Below are 25,572 nucleotides of genomic sequence, written 5' to 3'. Positions count from 1 at the left end.
ATTTGGGAAGAATTTCTGATGATTCCTGTCATCGTCTCTAAACTATTCCCAGAATTCAAATGTCTAGAAGGCAGGCAATATAAATAAGGGAAGTGGGCTTAACATAAGAAAAAATAACCACATAAGCACAGTGATAAATGGTAACTGGCAGCAGTCTCAGTGAGGGAATTGGGCAGGATGGTGTGGGGATTAGGGGTATGGGGTAAGGGTTGTGGAAATTCGGTGAACGCATTTCATTGTTGCCAAACAGGAGCATGGTGTAAATGTGGTCAGATACTCTGATCATCAAAAGAAAGTATTCTGGTTTTTATGTGACAGCTTCCAATTTTTAAATATGGAGAAGAAGTGGGGTTTTTTTAGACAAGAAATGTTTAAGAAATACAACTATGTGAACAAATATTGGAAGGCTCAAGGAAAACATATCTATGACCCAAACATTTTCTACCTGTAAGACTAGGTTCCACTGGCAAAAAAAAATGAAAACAATCTCCAAGGAATAGTATGATAAAATTATATTTTGTTCTGTTAAAAATATTTATTACATTACTATTAATTACTAAAGATTTAAAGTGAATTGAACATATAAAGAAAGAGCAAATGTATAAAAGGCATACTGCATTGTTAGCAAAAAAGCAAATCATGTTCAGCACTGCAGAAGCATGTATATAAAAGCTGAAGAGGGAGTTTGGAAAGATTCTTAAAAAACAAAATCATTTGGTATTTTAAAAATCTTTAATATATGAATTTTAAAAAATTTTTTATTTAAAAAAAATCTTGCAAATTAGTATAAAGGATAGCTTGGGAAAAGACCTACTGGAAGTACAAAAGAAGTTAATATTAACATCATTTCTCTTAAAAGTAGGTTGAATGCTGAATTTATGAATAATTTTTTTTAAAAAAGGAAAATAATCTCTAAGCTTTTGAAACTGAAGTCTAAAGAGTGGTGGTTTTCAACACTGAAAATCAGGGTCTGCTCATGGCTAAGGAGAGGAGGGTCACATGTTTCCAGGACAGCTTATCATACACACCAGCAGCAATCAGGCTGGATATGGGAAGTTTATACCCTGAACCTCAATAGTCAGGATTTTTTAGCTAGGTCAGATCACAAAAATCTCCCTCCATGATCTTTGATATTTCTTTTAAACTTACTGTGCTTTTTGTATCCATTTTAGTTCATTTTTAAACCTTTTCATCAAATTAAAAACACAATTTAAATCAAGCCCACAGCTATGACTGTTATTGTCTACAAAGCCAGAGATTTAGGCTTGAATTTGCATTAAAATTATATTGTCCTGACTCCCATGCTTTCCCAGCTATTTGAAAATAAAAAGAAGAAGAAAGAGAATAAAGTAGCAGCATTTTAACTATTGTTCAGTTGCATAACTATTGTCTAGTTACACAACTAAACAATATCAATTAAGAGGAAAGAAGAGTTTTTTTCGCAGTGTGAAAGTAGGTTGTGGCATCTGTTTGGCCATACGTTGCTTGTCATCCAGTTTGCTTACTTCGAAGTTCACGTTGGTTAGGATGGTCAGAATGTCTTCACCCCTGAAAAATGTAACAGAACCTTGTGACCATCTATGGGAGGAAATCACTATCATCTACTGTGGTTAGTGATAATTATTTCCCTCAAAACATCGGGCATTTGAATTCATATGGTGTTAAACCAAGGCCTACCCCAGCTTTCTAGGTAAAGAAGTTCTCAGAGCTTCATAACTTACCCTTGGTTTATTAGGGATCTTATGACCATCAGAAACCTCAGTGTCAACACTGGATTTGGTTTCTTTCCCTCCTGACCTATTTGTACTTCACTCAACTCCAAGTATGATGTCACTTACCCACTAATCTCCTCAAGGCCCCTCAACATTCTCTGCCTCAAATTGGCATTTCTTCTGTGGATTCACCGATGGCCCCATCAAACTTGAAGCAAGTGGAAATAGAATGTCTCCTGCAGCAACTCCACCCCTTTCTCACCAGCACCTCTTATAAGTTTAGTTGGGCAACCTGTTCATTCAATTCTGTAGCTAGCCCCCTGGAACCTTGCAGGTTCATTCACTAAGTTACAAAATGAAAATGTAGCCTGGATGTTATGGTTCCCTCTCAGTCCTTTCTCTGCCATGGACAATTCTTGCTCTTCACACACTTAAAACATAATGAGACACAAAACTAGAAGCAACTTGGAGAGGAGTTCTTGCTATTTATTTGCTGGTTGTATGTACATTAGGTGAACTAAGCCATACTATCATTTAATTAATGGAAACATAAGATAATAAATGAGGAAAAGATACTTCCCCATATTTTGTGAGCTTCAAAGAAGTCAAATTATTGGGAATATAAAAGGTTTCTACTCTTTGGCTCTTAACTCCCACAAGAGGGTTTGAGGTTGGTAAGATATTATAGAAGGCTTCCCTGGTGGCTCAGATGGTTTAAAAAAAAAAAATCCACCTGCAATGCAGGAGACCTGGGTTCACTCCCGAGTTGGGGAGATACCCTGGAGGAGGAAATGGCAACCCACGCCAGTATTCTTGCCTGGGAAATTGCATGGACAAAGGAGCCTGGTGGGCTACAGTCTATGGGGTCATAAAGAGTCAGACACAACTGAGAGACTAACACTTTCACTTTTGACACAGTAAGAGAATGTTAAACATTGAAATTCCAAACTTGTTGAGTGGGTTCAGTCATGTTTCTGCCTAAAAACAGAGCTGTACTATATGATTTTGCCATCTCTCCAGCTCTATGATATACTGATTGTCCTTTGAAGTGCTAAATAAAAGAAAATCCTCTGTAAGCATCTCAGGTTTTTCCATCTGTGAACTAAAGATCTTAACACTTGCTGTCTCTTTCACTCTGCAACTGACCTGAGAATCAGCTATGTGATCCACAATTAGATATTTGGAGATGAATGTAGGATTGAATAAGCAAAAATTACCTAGGACATCTTTCTCTCAGATTCTGGCAAAGTGATTGGATATACCAGGCCCCATTCCAGATGTTTCGGTAGGAAACATAGTTTTTCACAGTGGCCATCCCCAGCAGAAAGTCAGCCTCATCTGGGATATATCTCTTCTGAGGTGATGAGTCCACCTCTAAATAGGCTTCCATCTGTTCTGAGTCGGTCTCAACGGCTACACCTTTCTGGTACTTGTCCCCTTGGCAAGCCTGAATAAAAAAGATTTTGGGTTTGCCAATAAGGGAAGGGCATTTTAAGCCAGTGAAGTAAGAGGTCAGCTCATAGATGGAGGCTTCTTGCCCATCGGAGCCATAGATGATGCCCTTGTTTCCGTGGGTGAGGATGCAGCAGATGAAGCAGTCTTTGTTTTTGTGGTCCTTCTTCTGGTAGGATTCTAGAACCTCACAGATTCCCTTTGCTGTTTGGTCTTTGTAGTGCACTATCTCAAAATGAAGTTCACGAAAGGTCTTATCCAAAGCGTCTGAAAAGTGAAATAAGAAAAGTCATATTGGACCTCCTTGGTGGTCCAGTGGTTAAGAATCTGCCTGCCACTGCAGAGGGTATGGGTTAGATCCTGGTCCAGGAAGGTTCCACATTCCTTGGAGCAACTAAGCCCAGGGCATACCAACAAACTGAAGCCTGCATACTCTAGTGCCCACGCTCTGCAAGAAGAGAAGCCACCACGATGAGACGCCTCCACACCACACAGAGTGTAGCCCCCACTCACTGCAACTAGAGAAAGTCCACACACAGAAATGAAGACCCAATGCAGCCAAAAATAAATACACTTATTGAAAACGAAAGGAAAGTCAATAGTATACGGCAGTAACTCCTAGACCACAACCTAGAACTAGAGAGAACATTGATCAGATAAGAATTTGAACCAGAATTTAAGAACAAGACCCACTATGTTAGTGGCTGGATTCCACAGGCTTCTAATATTTACTGCCACTAGCTGCAAACATTTCCCAGTTCTCAGGCAAATGAGAAAGGGGAGACTGCTATTGTCTTTTCTCAACTAGTCTACAAGATGGGTAAGCTATTTTTAAGGCTTACTACCGAATCAGTCTAAAAACTAACTGTACTACTTACATAACCAGAAAGAAAGCAAAACAAATTTTTAATACAAAATCCATACTTATTTTATCCTGTATCTTCTCAGAGCTGTTTATCAAAATACAAGATATGAATGTTTAAAAAGTCAAGTAGAACTAAAAGACTTATAAGTTACCCCTTCTCTACTCTTTCCTACTACCCAGTTATATTCTGTCCAGCCACTTCTGTGAAGGCAACCACTTTCAACTTTTAACTATTTGGGGGAGGCGGTATAAGCCTCCATTTTGTAATGAATTTGGGTACATTTCTACTTATTTATTTATAAATTTTAGACTTTTGTATTGAGTTCCTATTGTGGATGATGAGCACTTGGTGTTCTTAAACATTTATAACATTTAGTTGAAGCAGCAGAAATCTATATATTACCAGTACTATGTAAATATAATATTCTTTAATATGCTTCCTTTCTTATTAAAATAAACCAAGATATATGATGATAAATGATGTAGCCAGTAAACTTAAGCTCTATGGCTATTTAAAAACCTTAGAATAGACTTGCTTGAAAAAACAAATGTTAACAGAAAACATTCACAGATTCCTGATGATTAAAATCAACCTATCTTAATTTTCTAAGTGCTACTCTATTTAAAAGAAATAAGTCATTACCTGATGTTATGACTCATAAACATCATTTTCAAAAATTCTTTTATCAAGTTGAAATTCTTAATATCACTATGGATTGGGTTGGATTATTTCTTTTATTGGTTTTAGTTGTCGTCATATCTACATTTACATGATGCAAATTATTTTTCATTCAACCTATAAGATCTCAATCTTAGCCAGAAAAGACTGAGCCAAAGAATTTCTGGTTAGTTTAACATTTGAAAATGCTATTTATGTTAAGAACTCAATTTCTGCTGCACTCAGAGCCCAACTTCTGTAAATGGTTTATACAAAAGCAATGTTTTCACTCAACACCTAATACACTCTCCAGAAGCTCTATGCATTTAGTTGAATTAAAAATGAAGTTTAGGGACTTCCCTGGTGGTCCAGTGGATAAGAATCCACCTGCCAATGCAGGGGACCCAAGTTTGTTCCCTGGTCCAGGAACTAGAATCCCACATGCCACTGGACAACTAAGCTCATGAACCACAACTGCTAAGCCTGCACTCTAGAGTCCTCAAGCCACAACAGGAGAACCCACCACAGCAAGAAGCCCAGTAGCTGCAACTAGAGAAGCCTGCATGCAGCAACGAAGAGCTAGTGTAGCCAAAAATAAATAAAAACAAAATTTATTGTTGCTTGTAGCCTTTTAGTAAGATTTAATATTTTATCTTTATAAATATATTTCTTTGATTTTAAAAATTAATTAAAAAAAAACAAAAGCAGAAAACTAGCAAATATATAAGAATGTTCTTTGTGTCCACAGGGAAATATGGTTAGATCCACCTTTTTGAAACATGTGGCCCTGTTGATACAGCTTTTGTTCTCCCTTTTCAACAAAAACATAGGTATTAGAAATCTTTCTTTTCTGTTCTACTGTACCTGCATCAAAGTCTGTTCCAGTCCTATCCTTAAGGTCGTGAAGTTCAGGCACCTGCTTCCGTGCTATGCTAAAATCATAATTGTTAAAGATCAAACAGTATCCCCGAGGTTTGCTTGTCATTCGGTAAACTGTGTCAGATGTCTGGAAAACAAAAATCCAACCCAGGAGCTGACTCTCTGGGTCAGCTTTGGTTAGGCATCACCCAAGCCCAACTGGGATGCGAATGCATTTTCCATGGCCCCACCCCAACCTGGCACTGCTCCCCTAAGCAACTAGTTTCCATTCATTCCCCTGACAAAGGATCCCCAGACTTCTTCCCCACAGTTTAGTGTGTAAAGTCAGTGTCCCAATATTTGGGTCTCCTGAGCATTTGTACTTATATTAATACTGTTGTCGTCATATTGTATTAGTATTACTTATTCTCATCTCTGCTCAAGGCACAGAACATCTGTGTCAGGGACTAGGATTTATTATTCATTTGAGAGAGCTCAGTCAGGAGTTGCTGGACTAAGGACTATTGTAGTGCCGTCTTTAGGTTGCCCCTTTGTGACCTTGTGATTCCCTTGGCTCTCTGATCATCTCATCCATGCTTTGGGCTAACAGCTGAGGACCTATCCATCACACAACACAGCATGGTCCCAGGATTTTTAAAGCTGATGGCTTAACTTGGCTCTGAGGACCACAGTGACTGGAGGAGACAGACGGGTTATGCTATGGGTTACACTATCCAGGTTCTAGTACTTGACAGTGACCCTGTGACCTCCTGATTTCCCCAGGGCTGTTTTAGTGCTGAGATATTTAGCATTTATTGGGAAATCCATGCAATTCCTCAAGGTAGATGAAAGGGCCCCAGACTAGGGGGCTAAATTCCTGGCTCAATACCCTCAAACCTGGAACAAGTTATTGAATCTCTCTTGCCCTTGATGTCATTAGCTGATGGGTGGGGATGATGTCAGCAAAATGCTTTACTGATTATAAAGTGCCACGTGACTTTGGCTAATCCTTGATGCCCGTACCAAGAGAGGTCTGGTAATTTGCTCTGGAGTCCACTAGTGAGTGGTCTCTCCTAAGCTTAACTTCAAGTTTTTTTCAATAGACTTTTGGCTTATAGCAATTCCTCTGCTTCCCTGGGAAGAGTGAATGGGCTGATGACTAAGAAGGTGGTCAAGTGTTGAAGGCTACAGAAACAGAAATGATACCAGGAAAGGCAATTCTTGGGCCTGCTCAATGGGAGGAGAACATAGAGGTGACTAGATCGTGAACATTTGCTGCTTACGCCTAATTACAAAGGAGAAACAGTTTTGAAATGCCAAGCTAAACGAAGACTTTGCTTCTTCCAGTCCTGTTTGACTCTCCCCCCAAAAGCCCCCTCCCATTTAGGCTGAGGCAGCTGCTAAAGGGATCAGGTTAGAGGCTCCCTACTCCTCTGTCCTCCAACTCTTCCAACCTCTTTGGTTTTAAAATAGACATTTAACACACGGGAAACCAAAGAGATCGCCTTTACCAAATTCCAAAGTCACATTTTAAACTTGTGCTTTTGTGGAATTTTTCTATAGTTCTCAACACTTTTCACTATGTTTCTGTCCCTTATAAGTTTATTTGGGGGAAAAAAAAAAAAGCTCAGGAACACAATAACTAGAATCTGCAGCACAAAAGGGGAAAGAATGGGAATTTCCTGGTACCTGCAACTCACTGTCCTGTTCTGGAGAGTCTGACATGGCCGGCATCTTAGAGTAGCCCTCCTCTGGAAGCGATTGTGACATATCTGGAATGAAATGTGACAGGGACGATATTGGTTAGTAAAGAGGTGGCACCCAGGACAACATAAGGTCCCTTTTAAAATGTAAATTCACTGACTGCCTTGAACATAATATACTTGCAGTCCACAGAATAAGGGAGAATCTTACTGCTGACTCATTCTGCCTGTTATTTCAAACTTGCCAGCCTGAGGCTATAGGGTCTCTGCCTTTTGACAACTCCTTTTACATCTTCCAAAGTGCAGAGGTGACTAGTAATTGCTGCTATTAGGAAAGCAGGTCCATTAAGATGCAGATGTGGTAAAGGTTGTAGAGAGGAGACCATGAGGCTTGTAGTTTAGTCATTGTCGGACTCTGAGAGGCCATGGACTGTAGCCTGCCAGGCTCCTCGGTCCATGGGATTTTCCAGGTAAGAATACTGGAGTGGGTTGACATTTCCTTCTCCATGGGATCTTCCCGACCCAGACATTGAACCCGCATCTCTTGCATCTCCTCCATTGGCAGGCGGCTTATTTACCACTAGAGCCACCTGGGAAGTAAATTAACTAAATAGACCTTGAAAACATATCTGCAAGTATTACCATTTGAAAATGCATATGGGTCTCTTTCAAGGCTCATTCTTCTCTCTGAATTTTAAAAGAAACACACACATATTTGATTAGAAACAGTTATGACATAGAAGCATCTGTCAATTTAAGACTACATTTTGCTGATTCACAGGTCTCAGGTTATTTATACCTTTTCTTAATTCTTCATAATCATAGATTTTCTTCAGCAAGCTCTTGTTGACCTGCTCACAGATTCTTTTCAGGGTGTCCAAGTTCTCTTCCCCTAGGATGGTCCTCTTCTCCATCTCCACGAAAATATCAAGCAAAGTCTAGAGGGAGGAGAAGTCAAGTTAGAAAACAGGATGGAGTTTTACTGACTTTTAGATTATTATTTTTTTATTTCCACTTTCTCCAAATTAGACACCCACCTAGCTTCCCAAGCTGATCCTCTTAAGAGGACATCCTGGTCTTATAAAGCCAATCAATAAACTATCAGGGAGGGAATTCATGTTTTCTGGCCCCAAAAGACAGAAATAACACAGAGAAGAAGTCACCTCAGATGTCACCCAGTCTCTAGGCCCAACCATCTATGGACACTTTTATGTGAAGACAGTGAAGCAGCCCAGGTACATGGCTGAGATGCAGCTGCCCAGTCCCCATGGCAACAGCCCTGGGAACTGCCTCACACCCTACATTGCCTCTGGCACCCACTCACCTCCAGGCTGAGGGTCCTTAACAACAGTGCAGTGACCAGGGCACTGCAACACACACACACAGACAAACACACACATACAGCATTACATCACACCACAGACACACATACGTATAGACACACCATACCACACACACACACACACACACATAGAGCATTACATCACAGTACAGACACATATATGTATAGACACACCATACCATACACACACACACACACACACACACACACACAGAGTTCCAGGTCCCAGGTTTTTCAGAGACTGCAGAAGTGGGGAAATGGTCTCAGGCCCACCAGGCTCTCCTGGCTCTACAGGCCCCCACACTGACCTAGGCTCCCACAACCAGCCTTCTCCCTTTGTTCCTCACTCTGTCTTGTCCCTGATAATTAATGTGAGCAGCACCTTATATTATACAAAGGCATCATATCTACAGCACTCATTTCAGACGGCATTCTTCTCCCTTGGTTAAAAAGTGAGAATTCAGGTTGCTTTTACTGACAAGAGCTCTCTTTAGTCTCAGTAATCCCCACCAGCTGACTCACCCTCAGGGCTACACTTCGGGTGAGACACCAGGTCTTACCATGTCATCATCCAGCTTACATTTGGCAATCTCCTGGCTCAAAAAAAACTTAAAGTCCTTCAATTCTACTTTGTTCACATCTTCTGAAATCTGGAAAAGCAGAATCCTATAGGGGGAAACAGAAACACTTTAACTTTCTTAAGTTATTTCCCATCTGATATATGGAGTCACGTGGACTTGATCCTCTGGCCTCCCTTTAAAATAAAACCAGCTAATGACATGATTTATGAGTTGAGTTCTTGGAAAGGGGCTGGTGTTGTGACACTGAAGACTCATGGCTCATGCTCAACTATCCCACTCTTAATGGAATTTAAATTCCCCAGGGACTTCGCTGGTGGTTTAGTGGTTAAGAATCCACTTGCTCATGCAGGGGACACAGGTTCAGTTTCTGATCCAGGAAGATCCCCCATGCTCCAGGGTAACTAAGTCCATGTGCCACAATTACTGAGCCCATGCTGTAGGGCCCAAGAGTTGCAACTACTGAAGCCCACAAACCCCAGATTGAGCATGCCATAATGAAGAGTAGCCTCTGCTCTCTGCAACTAGAGAAAGCCTGCATGCAGCAATGAAGACCCAGCACAGCCAAAATAACTAAATAAATATTTTTAATTTAATTAAAATTTTTAAAAGTTCCCCAATTTTAACTTTCAGTTAATATCAGTTGAGTCAATTGTGTTTTCCCCTTGTCCTTCACTATAAGATCAAGATCTTGTTGCAAAGAAAGAACAAAAAAAAAGCTTGATTTTGGATATTATTCTTTTCAAAACACAGATCAGTTTAACCCTAATTCTTCAATTAAAACTAGTCAATGTTCTCCCAGCCACTCCCTTCAATAGGAAGGCCAAACACCTCCTCTTGGAACACAGGCTTTTGTGAACTGAGACCAGTCTGCCTCTTCATCTCTGGCCATGCCTTACCACCATCTCCTCATTCCTCTCCGAACATACCCAGTTGCCCTGCTCCTCACCCTTTGATGTTGGGCCCCTCATACCCCCATTACCTTGTCCATCTGTAGACTGGATTAAGATGGTCCTAACTCGATGGCTGGTGTCTTTAAAAGAAGAGGGAACTTTAGACACAGACACAAAGGAGAGAAAACAAGGTGAAGAGAGAGGCAAGATTGGAGTGATGCATCTGAAAGCAGGACACCAAGGGCTGCCTGCGACTGCCTGAAGCCAGGAGAGGAGCATGAATTAGGTTCTCCCTTAGAGCCTCCAAAAGGGAGCCCGTCATCTTAACGCCTCAATTTCAGGCCCATAGGCTCCAGAACAATTAGAAAAATAATTTCTCTACTGTGTTAAACCTTTGGCAGGACAGACAGCCCAAGCCACTGCCGTTCTTCTGACAGCATCTGGAGTCATGGGGATTAAGCAGTCATTGGGTGTTGCAGACTGGCTTATGAAGTGAGATTGTGGAAGCTGTTTAACCTTTAGGATGATTGGTTATTACAGTGGGTGTTTCCAGTGTATGGCCAGGGATAGAGTACAAGTGATTATCTTAAGACTTCTCTGGTGGTACAGTGGGTAAGAATCCACCTGCCAATGCAGGGGACACGAGTTCTATCCCTGGTTGGGAAAGATTCCATTTGCTCTGGAGCAACTAAGCATGTGCAGTGAAACAACCAAGCCGGAGTCCTGCAACAACTGAAGCCCACGCGCCTAGAGCCTGTGTTCCACAACAAGAGAAACTACCACCATGAGAAGTCAATGCACTGCACAAAGAGTAACCCCTACTCACCACAGCTAGAGAAAGCCCAGGTACAGAACTGAAGACCCAGCACAACCGTTAGTAAGTTAATAAATGAATCATTTTTTTTTAATGGTTATCTTATACCATTAAAAAAAAAAAAAAAACAATTATTGTGGGGGTCCAGTCTGGCCAATCCAGAATGACTGACAGCACACACCTCACTGAAGAACTTGGTAACACAAGCCTTAAAGTGTGTAATAAAAGCCTAAAACCCTGTGGAGAATTTCATAGTCATCCACAAGTAGATGGGACAGGTTCTCGAGTGGGAAGCTATAATGCTTTATTTAATAATAGGCAAAGTTAAGTGCACGGTGTGAACACCAGCAAAGCAGAGGCATCGAGATAACAGGCATGTAACAGAGAGGAGAGTTAGAATGGTTGAAGCATGGCTACTTGAATTTCAGTGGGTTCCCAGGTGGTGCCAGTGGTAAAGGACCCGCCTGCCAACGCAGGAGACGTAAGAGACGCAGGTTCGATCCTTGCGTTGGGAAGATTCCTTGGAGGAGGAAATGACAACCCACTCCAGTATTCTTGCCTGGAGAATCCCCATGGACAGAAGAGCCTGGAGGACTACAGTCCATGGAGTCACAAAGAGTCAGACACGACTGAAGCAATTAGCACATGTACCTATTGGTAATGTTTCACTATGTAAAGAAAGTTTTACTTTATTGGTTTTAGTATTTTTTTTCTCTGAATTCTACATTAAGTCTCTACATTTCTTAATCTGGCCATGGTGAAACTTCTTACCAGAGCCTCCAAAGTCACTCCACAAAGACAACCTACATACAATGTCAGCCCTGCCCATAAAGATGTATCCATTCAAACCCACAGCTCCCAGGTCCACCCCGTGGAGGTTCTCCCCACCTGTAGGCAGAGATCTGGGCCCTGCCGGGTATCTGAAGCTCCCTCTTCATCTCCTCCTCGCTGGTATACAAGTAGTTAAGCAGCAGATCCAGTCTATTCACTCGGAAAAGCAGCTCCTTCAAGAAGGACAGATTGTTTTCCTCCAACATTCTCTTTTCTTGGAGCCTCTGGAATAGCATCAAGGCATCCTTGATGGGTTCCTGCTTCCTATATGGGATGTGGTCCCGGCTTAGGAACTTGAGGGCAGCCAGGTCGTCACTGCCCAGCTGCTCCCCAATATTATAGAGACATTGGGTGAGCGCCATGCTTTTCAAGTGTTAGGAGAATGTAGTTGTTACCTAGGTTAAAACACAATGTTATTTTCAGATGAGAAAGAAAACTACCACTTACTGGTTTGTTCCATCATCAAATGCTATTACATCTACTATATGCCAGACATTATGCTAAAGATACAGGGAAGAAGAAAAACAAAATGAAAAAAAAAAAAAACCCACAAACAAATAGGTTCCCACTCGTTATCATTTTAGAACATAACATTGTTTTGGAAAATAGATTTACAAACTAATCAGTGGTCAGAGAGTTGTAACCAGAGCACAGGAGAAATATAGAGCCTTAACTCAACCTGGGAGAAGGGCTTCTTGGAGAGAAGTCACCTTTGGGGAAAAGATGGTGAAGGACAATTCTTAAAGGAAATAATGTGTGCAAAAGATGGAGGCAAGAATGTTCAAGTCAGTTCAGACAGGCATGGGGAGCTCAAAAAGTAACCGTGAAGAGTCTGAAAGAGGGAATGGTGAGACAAAGGGATGGAACTGTGACCAGGAACCATTATGAAGGGCGCAGACCATGGGTCAAGGGGGTCAGGCTCTGTCCTGGAGGTAATGGGAAACTAAGAAAGCGTCGTAAGCACGACAATGATGTCATCCAATTTAGTATTAACATTTAAAGTGTGGGGGACATACATATATGTGTAACTGAATCATGTTGCTGTACATCTGAAACTAACACAAAATTGTAAATCAACTAGACTCCAGTATAAAATAAAAATTATACTTAAAAAATAAAATGAAGTGTGGAGGACAGATTGGAAGGGTGGGAGGTGGGAAAAGTGATATGATCTGGCAGAAACAATGGTGGTGGGAGGACACTGTTGTCCTCCAAGGGCCTCAAGACTGGCTCTCTCAGCTGGTCAAGAACCCAAGACTGGAAACAGAACCCAGAAGAACTTGGTCAGCCTTTCAACTCAAATTATGGGATATTTTCACATATTGCTATTGTATAGTCGATAAGTCGTGTCTGACTCTTTTTTGACCCCATGGACCGTAGCCCTTCAGGCTCCTCTGTTCATAGGATTTCCCAGACAAGAATACTGAAGTGGATTGCCATTTCCTTTTCCAGGGAATCTTTCTGACCCAGTGATCAAACCCACGTCTCCTGCATTGGCAGGCAGATTTGTTACCACTGAGACACCAGGGAAGCCCTATTTCCACATACTTACTTGTTTGAGTGGGCTTCCCTGGTAGCTCAGATGATAAAGAGTCCACCTGCAATGCAGGAGACCTGGGTTTGACCCCTGGGTCAGGAAGATCCCCTGGAGAAGGGAATAGCTACCCACTCCAGTATTCTGGCCTGGAGAATTCCATGGACAGAGGAGCCTCACAGGCTACAGTCCATGGGGTCTCCTAGAGTCAGATACAACTGAGCAACTAACACACACACATTTGAGCAGGTAAGAAAAGGAGAGGGTAGTGTTTCAGGAAACCACAGACAAGCTTCACACAAGTAGCCCCAAATCTGGAGTTTTCCCCCTTGAGCCCCTTGAGTCACCATGGATTTCTCCTTCACCTTTCCTGCTCTGATAGGCCTATATTCTAGGCACAAGGAGCCCTTGGAGCAGGGTTCATGTCAGACACAGCATAGTAACGAGACTGGGACATGACTACTCGAGACAGGCTACATGGTCACTGTCAAAGCCAGGAATCTCACCAGCAGCTGAGTGTCTAGGAAGTGGGGCTGTGGGGTCAGACAGAACTTAGAACAGAACCCAGGGTGGGCCTGGCCCAGGCCTGGGCACTTCAGAGCCTCTCAGGGTGAGATTCTCCTCGGTAAGGTGAGATCAAAAGAATAACCTCTCCTGCAGTGTTGTGAGTATGAAAGTGAAAGTGATAGTCGCTCAGACACGTCTGTCTCTTTGCCACTCCATGGACTGTAGCCCTCCAGGTTCCTCTGTCCATGGGATTTCCAGGCAAGAATACTGGAGTGGGTAGCCATTCCCTTCTCCAGGGGATCTTCCCAAACAAGGGATCGAACCCAAGTCTCCTGTACTGCAGATAGGTTCTTTACCTTCAGAGCAACCAGGGAAGCCCCACTTTGAGTATGTAACACCTATAATGTTTGCAGAGTAACGACCAACAACTAATGAATAAAGGCGTGTTCACCTGAAAGAAAGGAAACACCTTGGCTGTGGGGCTGGACACCACCGGCCCCACAGCAGGTGGTTATATGAACACTTACATGAACACTTGTTCATGTAACCTGAACACTTCTCTTACCCTCCTAATTTTCCTGCTTCCTCACTGGAAACTTCAGCTGGAAGCAGCAATTTTCAACCTCTTCCTAGTTGAAGAACTTTTCCTTGAAGGCTTACTCAAATGCTGCCTTACCTCAGGGCTACTGTCTGCGAACCTTGAACTAGAAAACCTTTAACCTCAGCTCCACCACTTGCTTGTTCCCACAGACTCTGTGCCTCTGGGCATTTTGCTTGACATCAAATAATCTTAACCTGTTTGGATCTCTTTCCTCCCTGAAACAAGGCTCCTGAATTTTTAAGCTCCCTGCATTCACTGACATTCTTGGATGAAGCCATGAATCCTGACTATCACTTGAGGGGTGATAGAGTGAATCAGGACCTGTGTATTTTGTACATCAGATGTTAAAATAGAAACATTAAGGTAAATTTTAGTATTTTTTAAAAGTGGCCCACAGAAAAATAACTTGTTTTAAAGTAATCCAAAAGATTTTGAAGCTTTTTAGCTTTTCTTTTTCCAACCTCCCAATGCTGATTATAGAACAGTGGGGTTTTTTTGAGGGGGAAGGGTAAAAATTGAAAATACAATAAATTATAACATCGTCACAGTTGTCATTATCGTACATCACATACACATAAAGATACATTTATATAAAAAACAAATATGTACACCTGGGTTTTTTTTTTACCCACTCAATAATTAGAACGAACATTTACCCTTACCATAAACATTCTTCTTTGGCATATTTTTAATATTTCTTGAATTCCAGCATGTGAAAATAAAATTGATTTTAAGCAATTTTCTGTTTTTTTACTGTTAAAATAATATTGCATTGAGGGACTTTTTCATATATCCTGGGCATATCTCTGATTATTTCCTTTTTTAGAATTGGAATCATGGCAAAATTTTTTGGCAAAACTTTTTTTCACACTTTTGGTCTAGAGCTGGCATTACTGTTTAGACAAAGCGTTTTCTTGCTTAGGGAACTGTAGGGACAGTTCCTTGGGAAGATGCACTTTGTTTTACATTGGAGTCACAAAGACTGCAGAGCCTAGATCATTCACTGCAAAAGCAATCAATTATTATAAAAATATTTGATATCTTAAATATTTGGCCAGCACCTAAAAGCATAAGTTCAAAGTTCAACAAACAAAGCTGCTGGACATTCCAGGAAACAGACTAGTGAGTTCATTTCTTAAATCACACTCTATAGGAGCACATATGCTCTACAGGGTTTGTACACATCACGACAGCATGATATGTAAGCTTAAATAACTAGAAACATCCCAAAAGTCCTCCAATAAAGGAGTGGTTAAGTCAACTACTGGTGGCTCAGAGGTTAAAGTGTCTGTCTGCAATGCGGGATACCTGGGTTCGATCCCTGGGTCGGGAAGATCCCTGGAGAAGGAAATGGCAACCCACTCCAGTATTCTTGCCTGGAGAATTCTATGGACGGAGGAGCCTGGTGGGCTACAGTCCACGGGGTTGCAAAAAGTCGGACACAACTGAGCAGCTTCACTTACTTCACTCAAGTCAACTACAGTATAGTCATACACTGAAAGTTGTGCAGCACTTAAGAAGATGCCCTCCACCTTCTAAAATTAAAATGCATAGATATTCAAGATGTGTTACGTCAGTGAAGATATAATAACCAAGAATCATATAGCTACTTTTCAGAAACACTCAAACAACACAATTAGATTTTCAGTGATTATAGACATACAAGCAGAAAAAAAAAAGATACAGAAATTCTGGAAAGTGACATACCAAACTCATAAAGTGCCTAGTTTTTGTATTCGCAGATCTTTGAAGAAAATACATTGGTTGCCTGAGAGGAGAGGAACTAGAGGTCTGGGGGTGGGGGAGGCCCGGGTGTGGACCGGAAGTGACTTGCTCTGCATTCTGCACCCTTTGCACAGTGTGAATCTTTACCATTTGCGTGTATTACTTATGCTAAATGTACATGAACTTAAATTAAAAGCTCTACTTAAAGTCCTATTTTTATTCCAGTATATGAATCTGGAAAGGATCTGAACTGGGTCCAGTTCTGTTTAGTACCATTAAGTCCAGTGTCCTTAGATCTTTTAACAGTTCTAACCATTGCTAAAATATCATTTTACAGAATAAAATCAACCAAAGAATCAAATGAAAGCAGAATCTCCTTTTTTCCCCCTTTGCAGTTGTTTTCTGATAGTATAACAATTATTTTCTGATATGATTTTCTGACTCTGATAACAATGCTTTTTGTATTCATTTTAGAAAATACAGGAAAGATAAAAGAATAAAAATACCTATAATTCTATCATCCAAAGTTAAAAGCCCTAATCAAAACATTCCAGACATAAATTGTACCAATGTTTTCAGTCTCCCACGGCAATAGAAATAAAACCAAAAATTAACAAATGGGACCTAATGAAGCTTACAAACTTTTGTACAGCAAAGGAAACCAAAAACAAAATGATGGAGAAGGAAATGGCAACCCACTCCAGTATACTTGCCTGGAGAATCCCATGGGCAGAAGAGCCTGGCCAGGCTACAGTTCATGGGGTCACAAAGAGTAGGACATAACTAAACCAACTGAGCAGGCACACAGCCTTTGTTACATGTAAAATGAATACATTTACTTAACACTAATTTACTGAGACCTATATGTATCAAGCAAAGAAGTGAAGAAAACAAATAAAAATCCTTCCCTTCAAAAAAAAAAAACAAAAAACAAAAAAACAAAATGAAAAATCTACAGAATAGGAGAAAATATTTACCAATGATGTAACTGACAAGGGCTTAATTTCCAAAATATACAAACAGTTTATACAGTTCAACAACAACAAAAAAAACCCAACTATAAAATGGGCAGAAGACCCAGAGAGACATTTCTCCAAAGGAGAATATAAATGGCCAATGCTGCTGCTACTGCTGCTAAGTCACTTCAGTCATGTCTGACTCTGTGCGACCCCATAGATGGCAGCCCACCAGGCTTCCCTGTCACTGGGGTTCTCCAGGCAAGAACACTGGAGTGGGTTGCCATTTCCTTCTCCAATGCATGAAAGTGAAAAGTGAAAGTGAAGTCGCTCAGTCGACTCTTAGAGACCCCATGGACTGCAGCCCACCAGGCTCCTCCGTCCATGGGATTTTCCAGGCAAGAGTACTGGAGTGGGGTGCCATTGCCTTCTCTGAATGTAAGTTGGTACAGCCACTATGGAAAATAGTATGGCAGTTCCTCAGAAAACTAAAAATAGAATTACCATATAATCTAGCAATCCCACTCCTGGGCATATATCCAGACAAAACCTCTAATCCAAAAGGATACATTCACTCCTATGTTCATAGCAGCACTATTCACAATAGCCAACACATGGAAGCCACCTAAGTGTCCATCAACAGATGAACAAATAAAGAAGATCTGGTATATATATACACAATGAAATATCACTCAGCTATAAAAAATAACGAAATAATATAATTTGCAGCAATCAGGCATTGTCGTACTAAATGAAGTAAATCAGAAAGAGAATGATGAATATGATATGATACCACTTATCTATGGAATCTAAAATAGGACAAATGAAACCTATCTATGAAACAGAAACAGACGTGTGGTTGCCAAGGGAGAGGGCGTAGGGGCAGAGATGAAGTGGCAGGTTGCAGTTCACAGATGTAAGCTCCTATAAATGGAATGGATAAACAACAAGGTCCTGCCGTACAGCACTGAGAACTATATTCAGTATCCTATGATAAACCATAATGGAAAAGGATATTGAAAAAAATAATGTATATGTATACGTGTGTGTGTGTGCACGCGCATGTGTGCGTGTGACTGAGTCACTTGACTCTGCAGCAGAAATTAACACAATATTGAAAATCAACTATACTTCAATTTAAAAAAAACTTAAAAAACAAAGCTAGGACTTCCCTGGTGGTACAGTAGATAAGAATCTGCCTGCCAGTGCAGAGGACACAGGTTCCATCCCTGGTCCAGGAAGACTCCACATGCCTCAGAGCAACTGAGCCCATGTGCCACAACTCCTAGCCCGCGTACCTAGAGCCCGTGCCCTGCAATAGCAATGAGAAGCCAGTGCACTGCAACTAGAGAGTAGCCCCCACTCACCGCAACTAGAGAAAGCCCAAGGCAGCAGTGAAGACCCAGTGCAACCAAAAATAAACAAATAAATAATTAAAAAAAAAGATAACTACCTAATAATATTTTACTGTCTTTCCTACCAAATATTTTAGTACTGTTTATATATTTTCCCTCCTATCTGAACACACTGTATTTCTGAGGTGTATTTTTCCACTGATAATATTATAAGTACAACTTGATGTCTTTTTTTTTCTACAACATGGATTTGAAAATCTGTAAGTTATATAATCATACAAATGGGCAATAATTTAACCAGTCTCTGATGACATTTTTTGTTGTTGTTCAGTTGCTTAGTCGTGTCTGGCTCTTTGCAACCCCATGGACTGCAGCATGCCAGGCTTCCCCGTCCTTCACATCTCCTGGAACTTGCTCAAACTCATGTCCATTGAGTCAGTGATGACATTTAGGATGATCTTACAATGCAAATCTCCAATGCAACTCTGATTATTTTATTAGAATAATTTCTTAGAAATAGCATTATTGAGATGAAAGATATAAAGCTTTTTAAGGCTTTTGTTACGTGTTCAACAGCATTTCCTGACGTATAAAAAAATCCAATCCAAAGCCAGAATGACATGAGTTTGAATATAACATGATTGGCTCCCATCCTCTATAACCAGGTCATTTCATTTTCTTTGCAATAGCCTGGCAGTGCTTTCTAAGTGATTTTTACATCGCATCCCTACTACTTTCACTTAGTAGAGAAAGTACTGGCGAGGCTTCTTTCCTGACCCAGATTTTCCAAAACACGTTGTGGTTTAATATCGTCTTTGTTTAGGTCACCCGTCTCTCTGCTCGTAGTACCTGGGAAGCACTATTACCTGCTCTAGATTTTATACCATTAACCACGGGCCACCTCTAGATTAGGCTTTATAGGAAGAGGAACTAAAAGGCACTTCTTTTTTTATGGGATCTGGGTTTATTGCATGAGCTCATAAGCCAGAAACTGTATTAGAGTAATATTTTAAAAAGAATATTCATTGCTCTATTTTTCTCATCCTAAAATAGTAAAAGTAACACTTGTTCCTTAGAGAACTTTTAAAAGAAAAATACCACTTGGAAAAATTTAGAAGTAATTTTGGGGTCACATTTGTGGGGTTTTCCCCAATTTTATTCACATATATGCATATATAATGTATGCATATACATATGTAGAATATATCAGTTTGAATATATTGATGTATATTGCATGCAAGATAGAGGAGAGGGGTGGAAATGGAAAGGCCTTCAGAAGTTTTCTTTTACTTTCAATTATACAATATCTAAGTAATAAGCCCACATACATATAGTTGTATTATATGATATGTAACTATATCTATTATTTTTATAATGTATGCTCCAAAGTGTTTTTATATAGCCAAATGTTTGTATTATGATATATAAATGTTTATAACATATAACCATATAAACATAAAAATATTTTTCTTGTCTCATTTATTGCAATCCTCTCTAGAAATTGCTATTATCATCTTCACTTTATTACCATGAAAAATCAGTTCAGAAATAAACTAGTGAGAGGTATCAGGCCAGATTTGAGCATCTCAAGAGGCTCAGTGACAGACCCTGCAAAGATTTAGATTTCATTCTAATTGCAGTTGGAAGCCAGTGAAGAAATTTAATAAAGACACATAATCAAAATATTTTTAAAGATTATGAATTACTTAAAATTTTAAAAGACTAAGTGAAGTGAAGTGAAAGTCACTCAGTCATGTCCAACTCTTTGTGAACCCATGGACTATACAGTCTTTGGAATTCTTAAAGAAACTCCCAAAAGAAACAACAAACAAAAATTCTTAACAAATCCACTAAAGCAGAGAGAAGGTCAGAACCTTACAACCAAGCTGGTATGTGCTGGAGCCTGGATTTAAATCTCAGCACCTCATCCCAGAGTCCCAAATTAGCACTGCCTGTTACACCACAATTAAATTGCAAATAAATCTCATCTAATCACAAACAATCCTTCTAACAACATACTAGCAGCATCTTAGCTCTCTCAGTCTTATGGAAAACGATCTCAAAGCTGGAGAAAGTTTTACCCAAAATTTGCATTCCTCTTCTGAGACAAAAATCTGTGTCTCATTCAAAGTTCAAGAGTACTGGAAAGTTAGTCTCAGACCTGAAAGCCCTAGGTAATAGGATGGCCATTCCCTCCAGTCCAGGAGGATCACTCCGAATTGGGGTTCCCACTCCAAATTGGGATTCCCCCAGAACCTGCCGGAGGCCCACACAAGCTCTGTTCACTGCAGGGCCCCAGCCAGCACTATCACACAGCCCAGGAAAGGTATCCACATTCCAACCAAATTTAGAACCTACCAAACTGAACAAATGTATAACTTCACCTGTAAATGCTTAATCTCACATTTCCAAACCAATGTTGGAATGAAATTCATAATTCCACCTATGAACGCTTAACTCCACAAATACTGATTATCAATCTACTGCCATTATATTATGCCCTGTACTGTTCCTTACCCTTTTAATACCCCCACCCCCACCCCGGAAAGAGAAATAAATAAATAATTGAGTGCTTAGCCCTGTGTGTGTGTTTCTGTGTGTGTCTGTTTAGGTGTGTGTGTGTTTATGTTGGTGGTCTGTGGGTCGGCAGATGGGTAGCTACAGCAGCAAAGTCAGTTGAGATTTGAATTTTGGTTTCTGTTCTTTGATAAGTCTGGCTGGCATAAGGGTGAGGCCTCTGTAAAGATGAATATACTTGGAGTATTCTCCCTCTAAAACCCAGGAATGCATCATCTACCGAAGCTGGAGGGACACAGACATCTGGGATCTCTGGACCCTCACCATGGCCTTCAGAGGCATGGCTAACTCTCCAAGTTTCTCCATCAACACTCAAATACAAGGATTACCCTATGGGCCCCGAACCTGCCAGATACCATTCTCGGTAGCCTAGAGAGTTCTAGAATCAAAGGCCTTCCCTCTCCAAAGTCCCATCAGATCTTACCAGAGGCGGATCCTGGAACCTTCACAGCAGCAGCCACTTCACGGGCCTCTTCTCTCAGTAGATCTAAGACAGGAATTAGAGTCAAATGAAGAACCAACAGCGTAGCTCGCTTACTTCCTGTTTTCAAAACTCCTGAGTCACCATAGGCTGAGTGAGGCAGGCCAGCCTCCAGGCAGCAACCCCGTCTCCATCTCCAAGAAGGAGCCCGTGGAATATGAGGTAGGTGCTGGGTGGGGACCTGGCCATCTGAGACCTGCCTCTGGCTCTGTGACTTTGGGCAGGTCATTTTCTCTTTGGGGCTTCCGTACCACATTCCAAAGGAAAAAATTGAACTGAATGATAGCTAAGAACCCTTTCTTTTCCTTTTCAGAAATGTACAGATTTTTATGGGTTCATTATTAAGACTTCAGTGATTTCCTTCAATAATACTCACTGAGCACTCCTGAGTGATCTTGAGTTCTGGAAACTATGGGGCCCTCAGTATGGTTCAGAGGGTCTACTGACCCCCACAGAAACTCTCATGGTTTCCCCCATCTACATTCGCGTACAAGATCACCTCCATGACCCCAAGACCACCAGATCTCACCCTCAGCAGTCTAGGTCTAGAAAACTCTAGAATCATAGTGTTTCCTCCCAAAAGACCCAGCCAAACTCACCAAAGGAAAAATAAAATCCCAGGGCCCTCACCATGGACTGGAACCTAGAGATAAAACAGAGAACAAAACTCACTTTAGCCTTGCCTTTGGCTCTCATCAGTTGTTTTCTGATGATTAAAGCAGAGAAAGAATAAGAAAAAAAAAAAAAAAAACCCTCTCTTCTTTGAAACTACATGTTCTCTTTCCCCAAATGGAGTATTAGCTTTCAGAGGGCAAATTTCACAGCCGAGTGGATTAACGCGATAGCTGAAAATACCCCTCCACCTGCACAGGGCTAGGTAAGAGTGCTATGTTCCTTTTGTGCCCTTAACTTCCTTTGACTCTGCCCTGAGAACTCCGAGTGAGAAGGTAGCCACAGAAGGAAAACCTATTAGTGGCTAAATCCTAGCCCAGGAAGTGCCCCCTTGCTCTTTTCTTGCGACCTCTTGAATATCCACCCAATATCTGTCCTGCTGTTTTATGGGTGGTTCCTGTCCTAGGCTGTGATCTTCACAAAGGCAGGGACCACATCTTTCTTGTCCATGTTCCCAGGTTGTGCCCCAGGAGTAGAAATATCTTGAATATACAAAGGTCTCCTGCAAATCAACAAGGAAAAGAAACCCTGACGAAAGACAGTGGATCTGATTATAGAGTTCCTTGACAGAGATACTCAGATGGCCAAAGTGTGCAAATGATACTCAAACTCATGACTAAGCTGGGGAATACAAAGTAGGTATGAGCTACCTACTTTGTACCTGTCAGAATGGCAAAGGTTTGCAAGCTGGATCCAGCTAAGTTCTTGGTGGGCCAGTTCTTCTATAGTCCTTATATAAGTTGTAGAAACTGTCCGTCATGGAATAATAAGCAGCGGTTATAAAGTGGGACCAGGCAAAACACTTAAAGAACAGAACTCTGTACTTTAACTTAAAGTTCTATTAAAATACAGAGTGCTTACTTGCAAATAAAATAAAAAGTCAAAAACAGAACAAGCAAAATACAATATGAATACTAATACATAACATGTAATAATAATTGCTAACACTTACTGGGTACAGAGCAACACCAGTCACTAAGTGGCTAAAGCTGTTATTGTCAAATAAATCCTCACAGCTACCTGTTGAGGGAGTGTTAATCCCACTAATGATGAGGAAACAGAGGTACAGAGAAATTACTTTCTTGCTCTGGTCACACAGTTTAAGACGTAGTGTACACACACAAAACAATGGTACATTTCACAAAGATACAGAGCAATTAAGGCTATATATCATAAGATGTGGAGGTGGCTCAGTGGGAAAGAATCCACATGCCAATGCAGGAGACGCAGTTTCGATCCCTGGATTGGGAAGATCCCCGGGAGATGGGAGTGGCAACCCATTCCAATATGTTTGCCTGGAAAATCCCATAGGCAAAGGAGCCTGGCGGGTACAGTTTCTAGGGTCGCAAAGAGTCGGACATGACTGAGCGACTAGCAAACACACACACTTTGGGAGCCAGCGAGGAGGATAGGAGATAGGTTGGGAGTGGGGAGATTCAAGAAAATGGGTAAAGCAGGGCGGAGGTGGAGGGAGGGGCCATGGGTCCCCAAGACCAAAGGCTTATAGGGAATCGGGACCTGACTGAGTGATCAATTCAACCCTCTGCCCCAGGACAAGCGATAAAGAAAATAAACATTAGAAGGTAAATAAAGCCTTGTGGGAAATCTAAAGTAAACCAGCAGGAGACAGACAGTGTACCTATACTCGAGGCAGCAAAGGAACTGGAGAGTCCTCAGATTAAAAAGTAGCAAAGCCAGGGGCTGTGGTTCAGATAGGAGCCCACTCAGAACCTGGCACCCTGGCAGGACTCTTCCCTGGGCAGCAGAGGAACTGGAGAGTCCTCAGATTAAAAAGTAGCAAAGCCAGGGGCTGTGGTTCAGATAGGAACCCACTCAGAACCTGGCACCCTGGCAGGTAACTTCCCCAGGGAAGTCCTTGAGTGAGAAAGGCGGCATCCAGAAGCCAACTGGGCACCAGGCACTCACCTGCTCCACACAGTCCTGGCAACATCCCAGCCACCAAACTCCCAACGACAAGACCCCACACTGCCTAACTTCACACGTCGGATTGCTGAGGCTGGTTCTTACAACCAAGCTGGAGAAAAATCCCTGGAAATGAGACAAGCGGGAGGGGGAGACAAGAAGTGGGGTTGGAAACGCCTCCAGGAAGAAGTTTACTTTTACTTTCGATGCCTCCACCAGGCTTTTATGCCTGCCCCTGGAAGACTCACTTCCTGGTTCTCTCCTCTCTATGTTCAGAATTTGCTACCAAATTCAGCAGGGCTTAAAAAAATCTTGAGATAAAAGAGAGAGAACCTGTGAAACCATTGCCTTCCAGTAGAAGGGCAAACTCTGGTCTTCAGGAAGAGAGAAAGAAAATTCCTGAACAGAAAGAACTAGAAAATAAACTTGATTTTGAAAGCTGGAAAACCGAGGTGACTCACTTGAACAGAAAAATGTTTCTTATTTAAAGGAACCGTGCCCAATTTTCCTACATTCAGAGGTGACCACAGACAATTTGTCAACATGCAAACTAAAAACCAGGAAGCTGGACATGTTTTATTGGAAAGCATTTTTAATCACTACATTTAGTGTTTATCAGCTCTCTAATTTTTAAAGACAGACTTGAGACTGCCTGTGACCAGTAAAATGTCATTCTCGCTTGAAAGGGGTCTGCGGAGAAAAATGCTTCCTCTGTTCTGTGGCCTGAATCTTAACACTGCAGCCGTGGACAAGCTCCCCGATCATCTGGCAAGAGCTCTTCCTGGGTCCAAACAGATCTCTAGCCGAGTTGTGAGGAAATTCAGCACCAAATGGGGGTGGGGTCCTGCCCAGCCCTAAGCAGAGGTAACCAGCCTTGTCCAGTGCTGACCCCTAGTGGGGAAGGGGGTGTTGGGGGGAGGGGACAGTGATGTGAAGACCTCTCCTCTGGGAGTCTGAACCTCCCCAGCTTTTCTTCATCCTCCACCTTCTCCCCACCCTCTGCCTCTGTTTCCTGTTTGAATTTTTTAAAGAGCTTTCTGCCTTTTTGTTTTCACATCTTGTAGATTTTAAAACTACACCAATAATAATGCAATACCTGTACGTTGTACCTTTACATCAATTATTTCTCATTCTCCCAACAATGTAGAGGATCCCCCATGTCATGGAGGAGGAAATGGAGGCTCAAATGAATATACAAATTCGAACTCAGTCCAGCTGGATCCAAAACAAGGATTTTTCCACCATAACACATTATCCCCTCCCCCAAAACTTAGGATTTGAAATGAACCATGTGGATGGAAAGTGCTAAATTTAAACTAACATGATGACCTAGGCGCAGAGGTCAGAAGGTCACCTAAGAAAAAGGAGTCGGCCTACAGGCACCAGCTAACATTATAAAGATTTTGTGTGTGCCACATGTATAACCACCCAAACTGGTTCATTTCACCTTCTGAGTAATTCTCAGAAGTGGATGCTATTTTTGCTCTCATTTGAGCAAGAAAAATGAGGTTTGGAGAGGTAAAAGACTCAGACAA

The 25,572-nt window shown here is 41.4% G+C and overlaps 1 protein-coding gene across 1 annotated transcript; it reads right to left on the bottom strand.

Moving 5' to 3' along the window:
- Nucleotides 1–497: 497 nt before the first annotated feature.
- CASP8 (caspase 8, apoptosis-related cysteine peptidase) lies at nt 498–24,577 on the bottom strand. The gene is made up of 11 exons (XM_010860966.1): nt 24,041–24,577; nt 22,042–22,085; nt 21,386–21,448; nt 11,764–12,101; nt 9,151–9,256; nt 8,048–8,186; nt 7,891–7,935; nt 7,235–7,317; nt 5,552–5,693; nt 2,930–3,431; nt 498–1,548 (listed from the first exon to the last, which is right to left on the bottom strand). The coding sequence occupies exons 4-11, from the start codon at nt 12,066–12,068 to the stop codon at nt 1,413–1,415; spliced, it is 1,458 nt and encodes a 485-aa protein (XP_010859268.1). The 5' UTR covers nt 12,069–12,101; nt 21,386–21,448; nt 22,042–22,085; nt 24,041–24,577; the 3' UTR covers nt 498–1,412.
- Nucleotides 24,578–25,572: the final 995 nt, after the last annotated feature.

Source organism: Bison bison, unplaced genomic scaffold, assembly GCF_000754665.1.
Source record: "Bison bison bison isolate TAMUID 2011002044 unplaced genomic scaffold, Bison_UMD1.0 scf7180017864471, whole genome shotgun sequence".
NCBI lineage: Eukaryota > Metazoa > Chordata > Mammalia > Artiodactyla > Bovidae > Bison > Bison bison.
The sequence above is the reverse complement of the archived record's forward strand: the minus strand, read 5'-3'. Positions and strand labels throughout refer to the sequence as shown.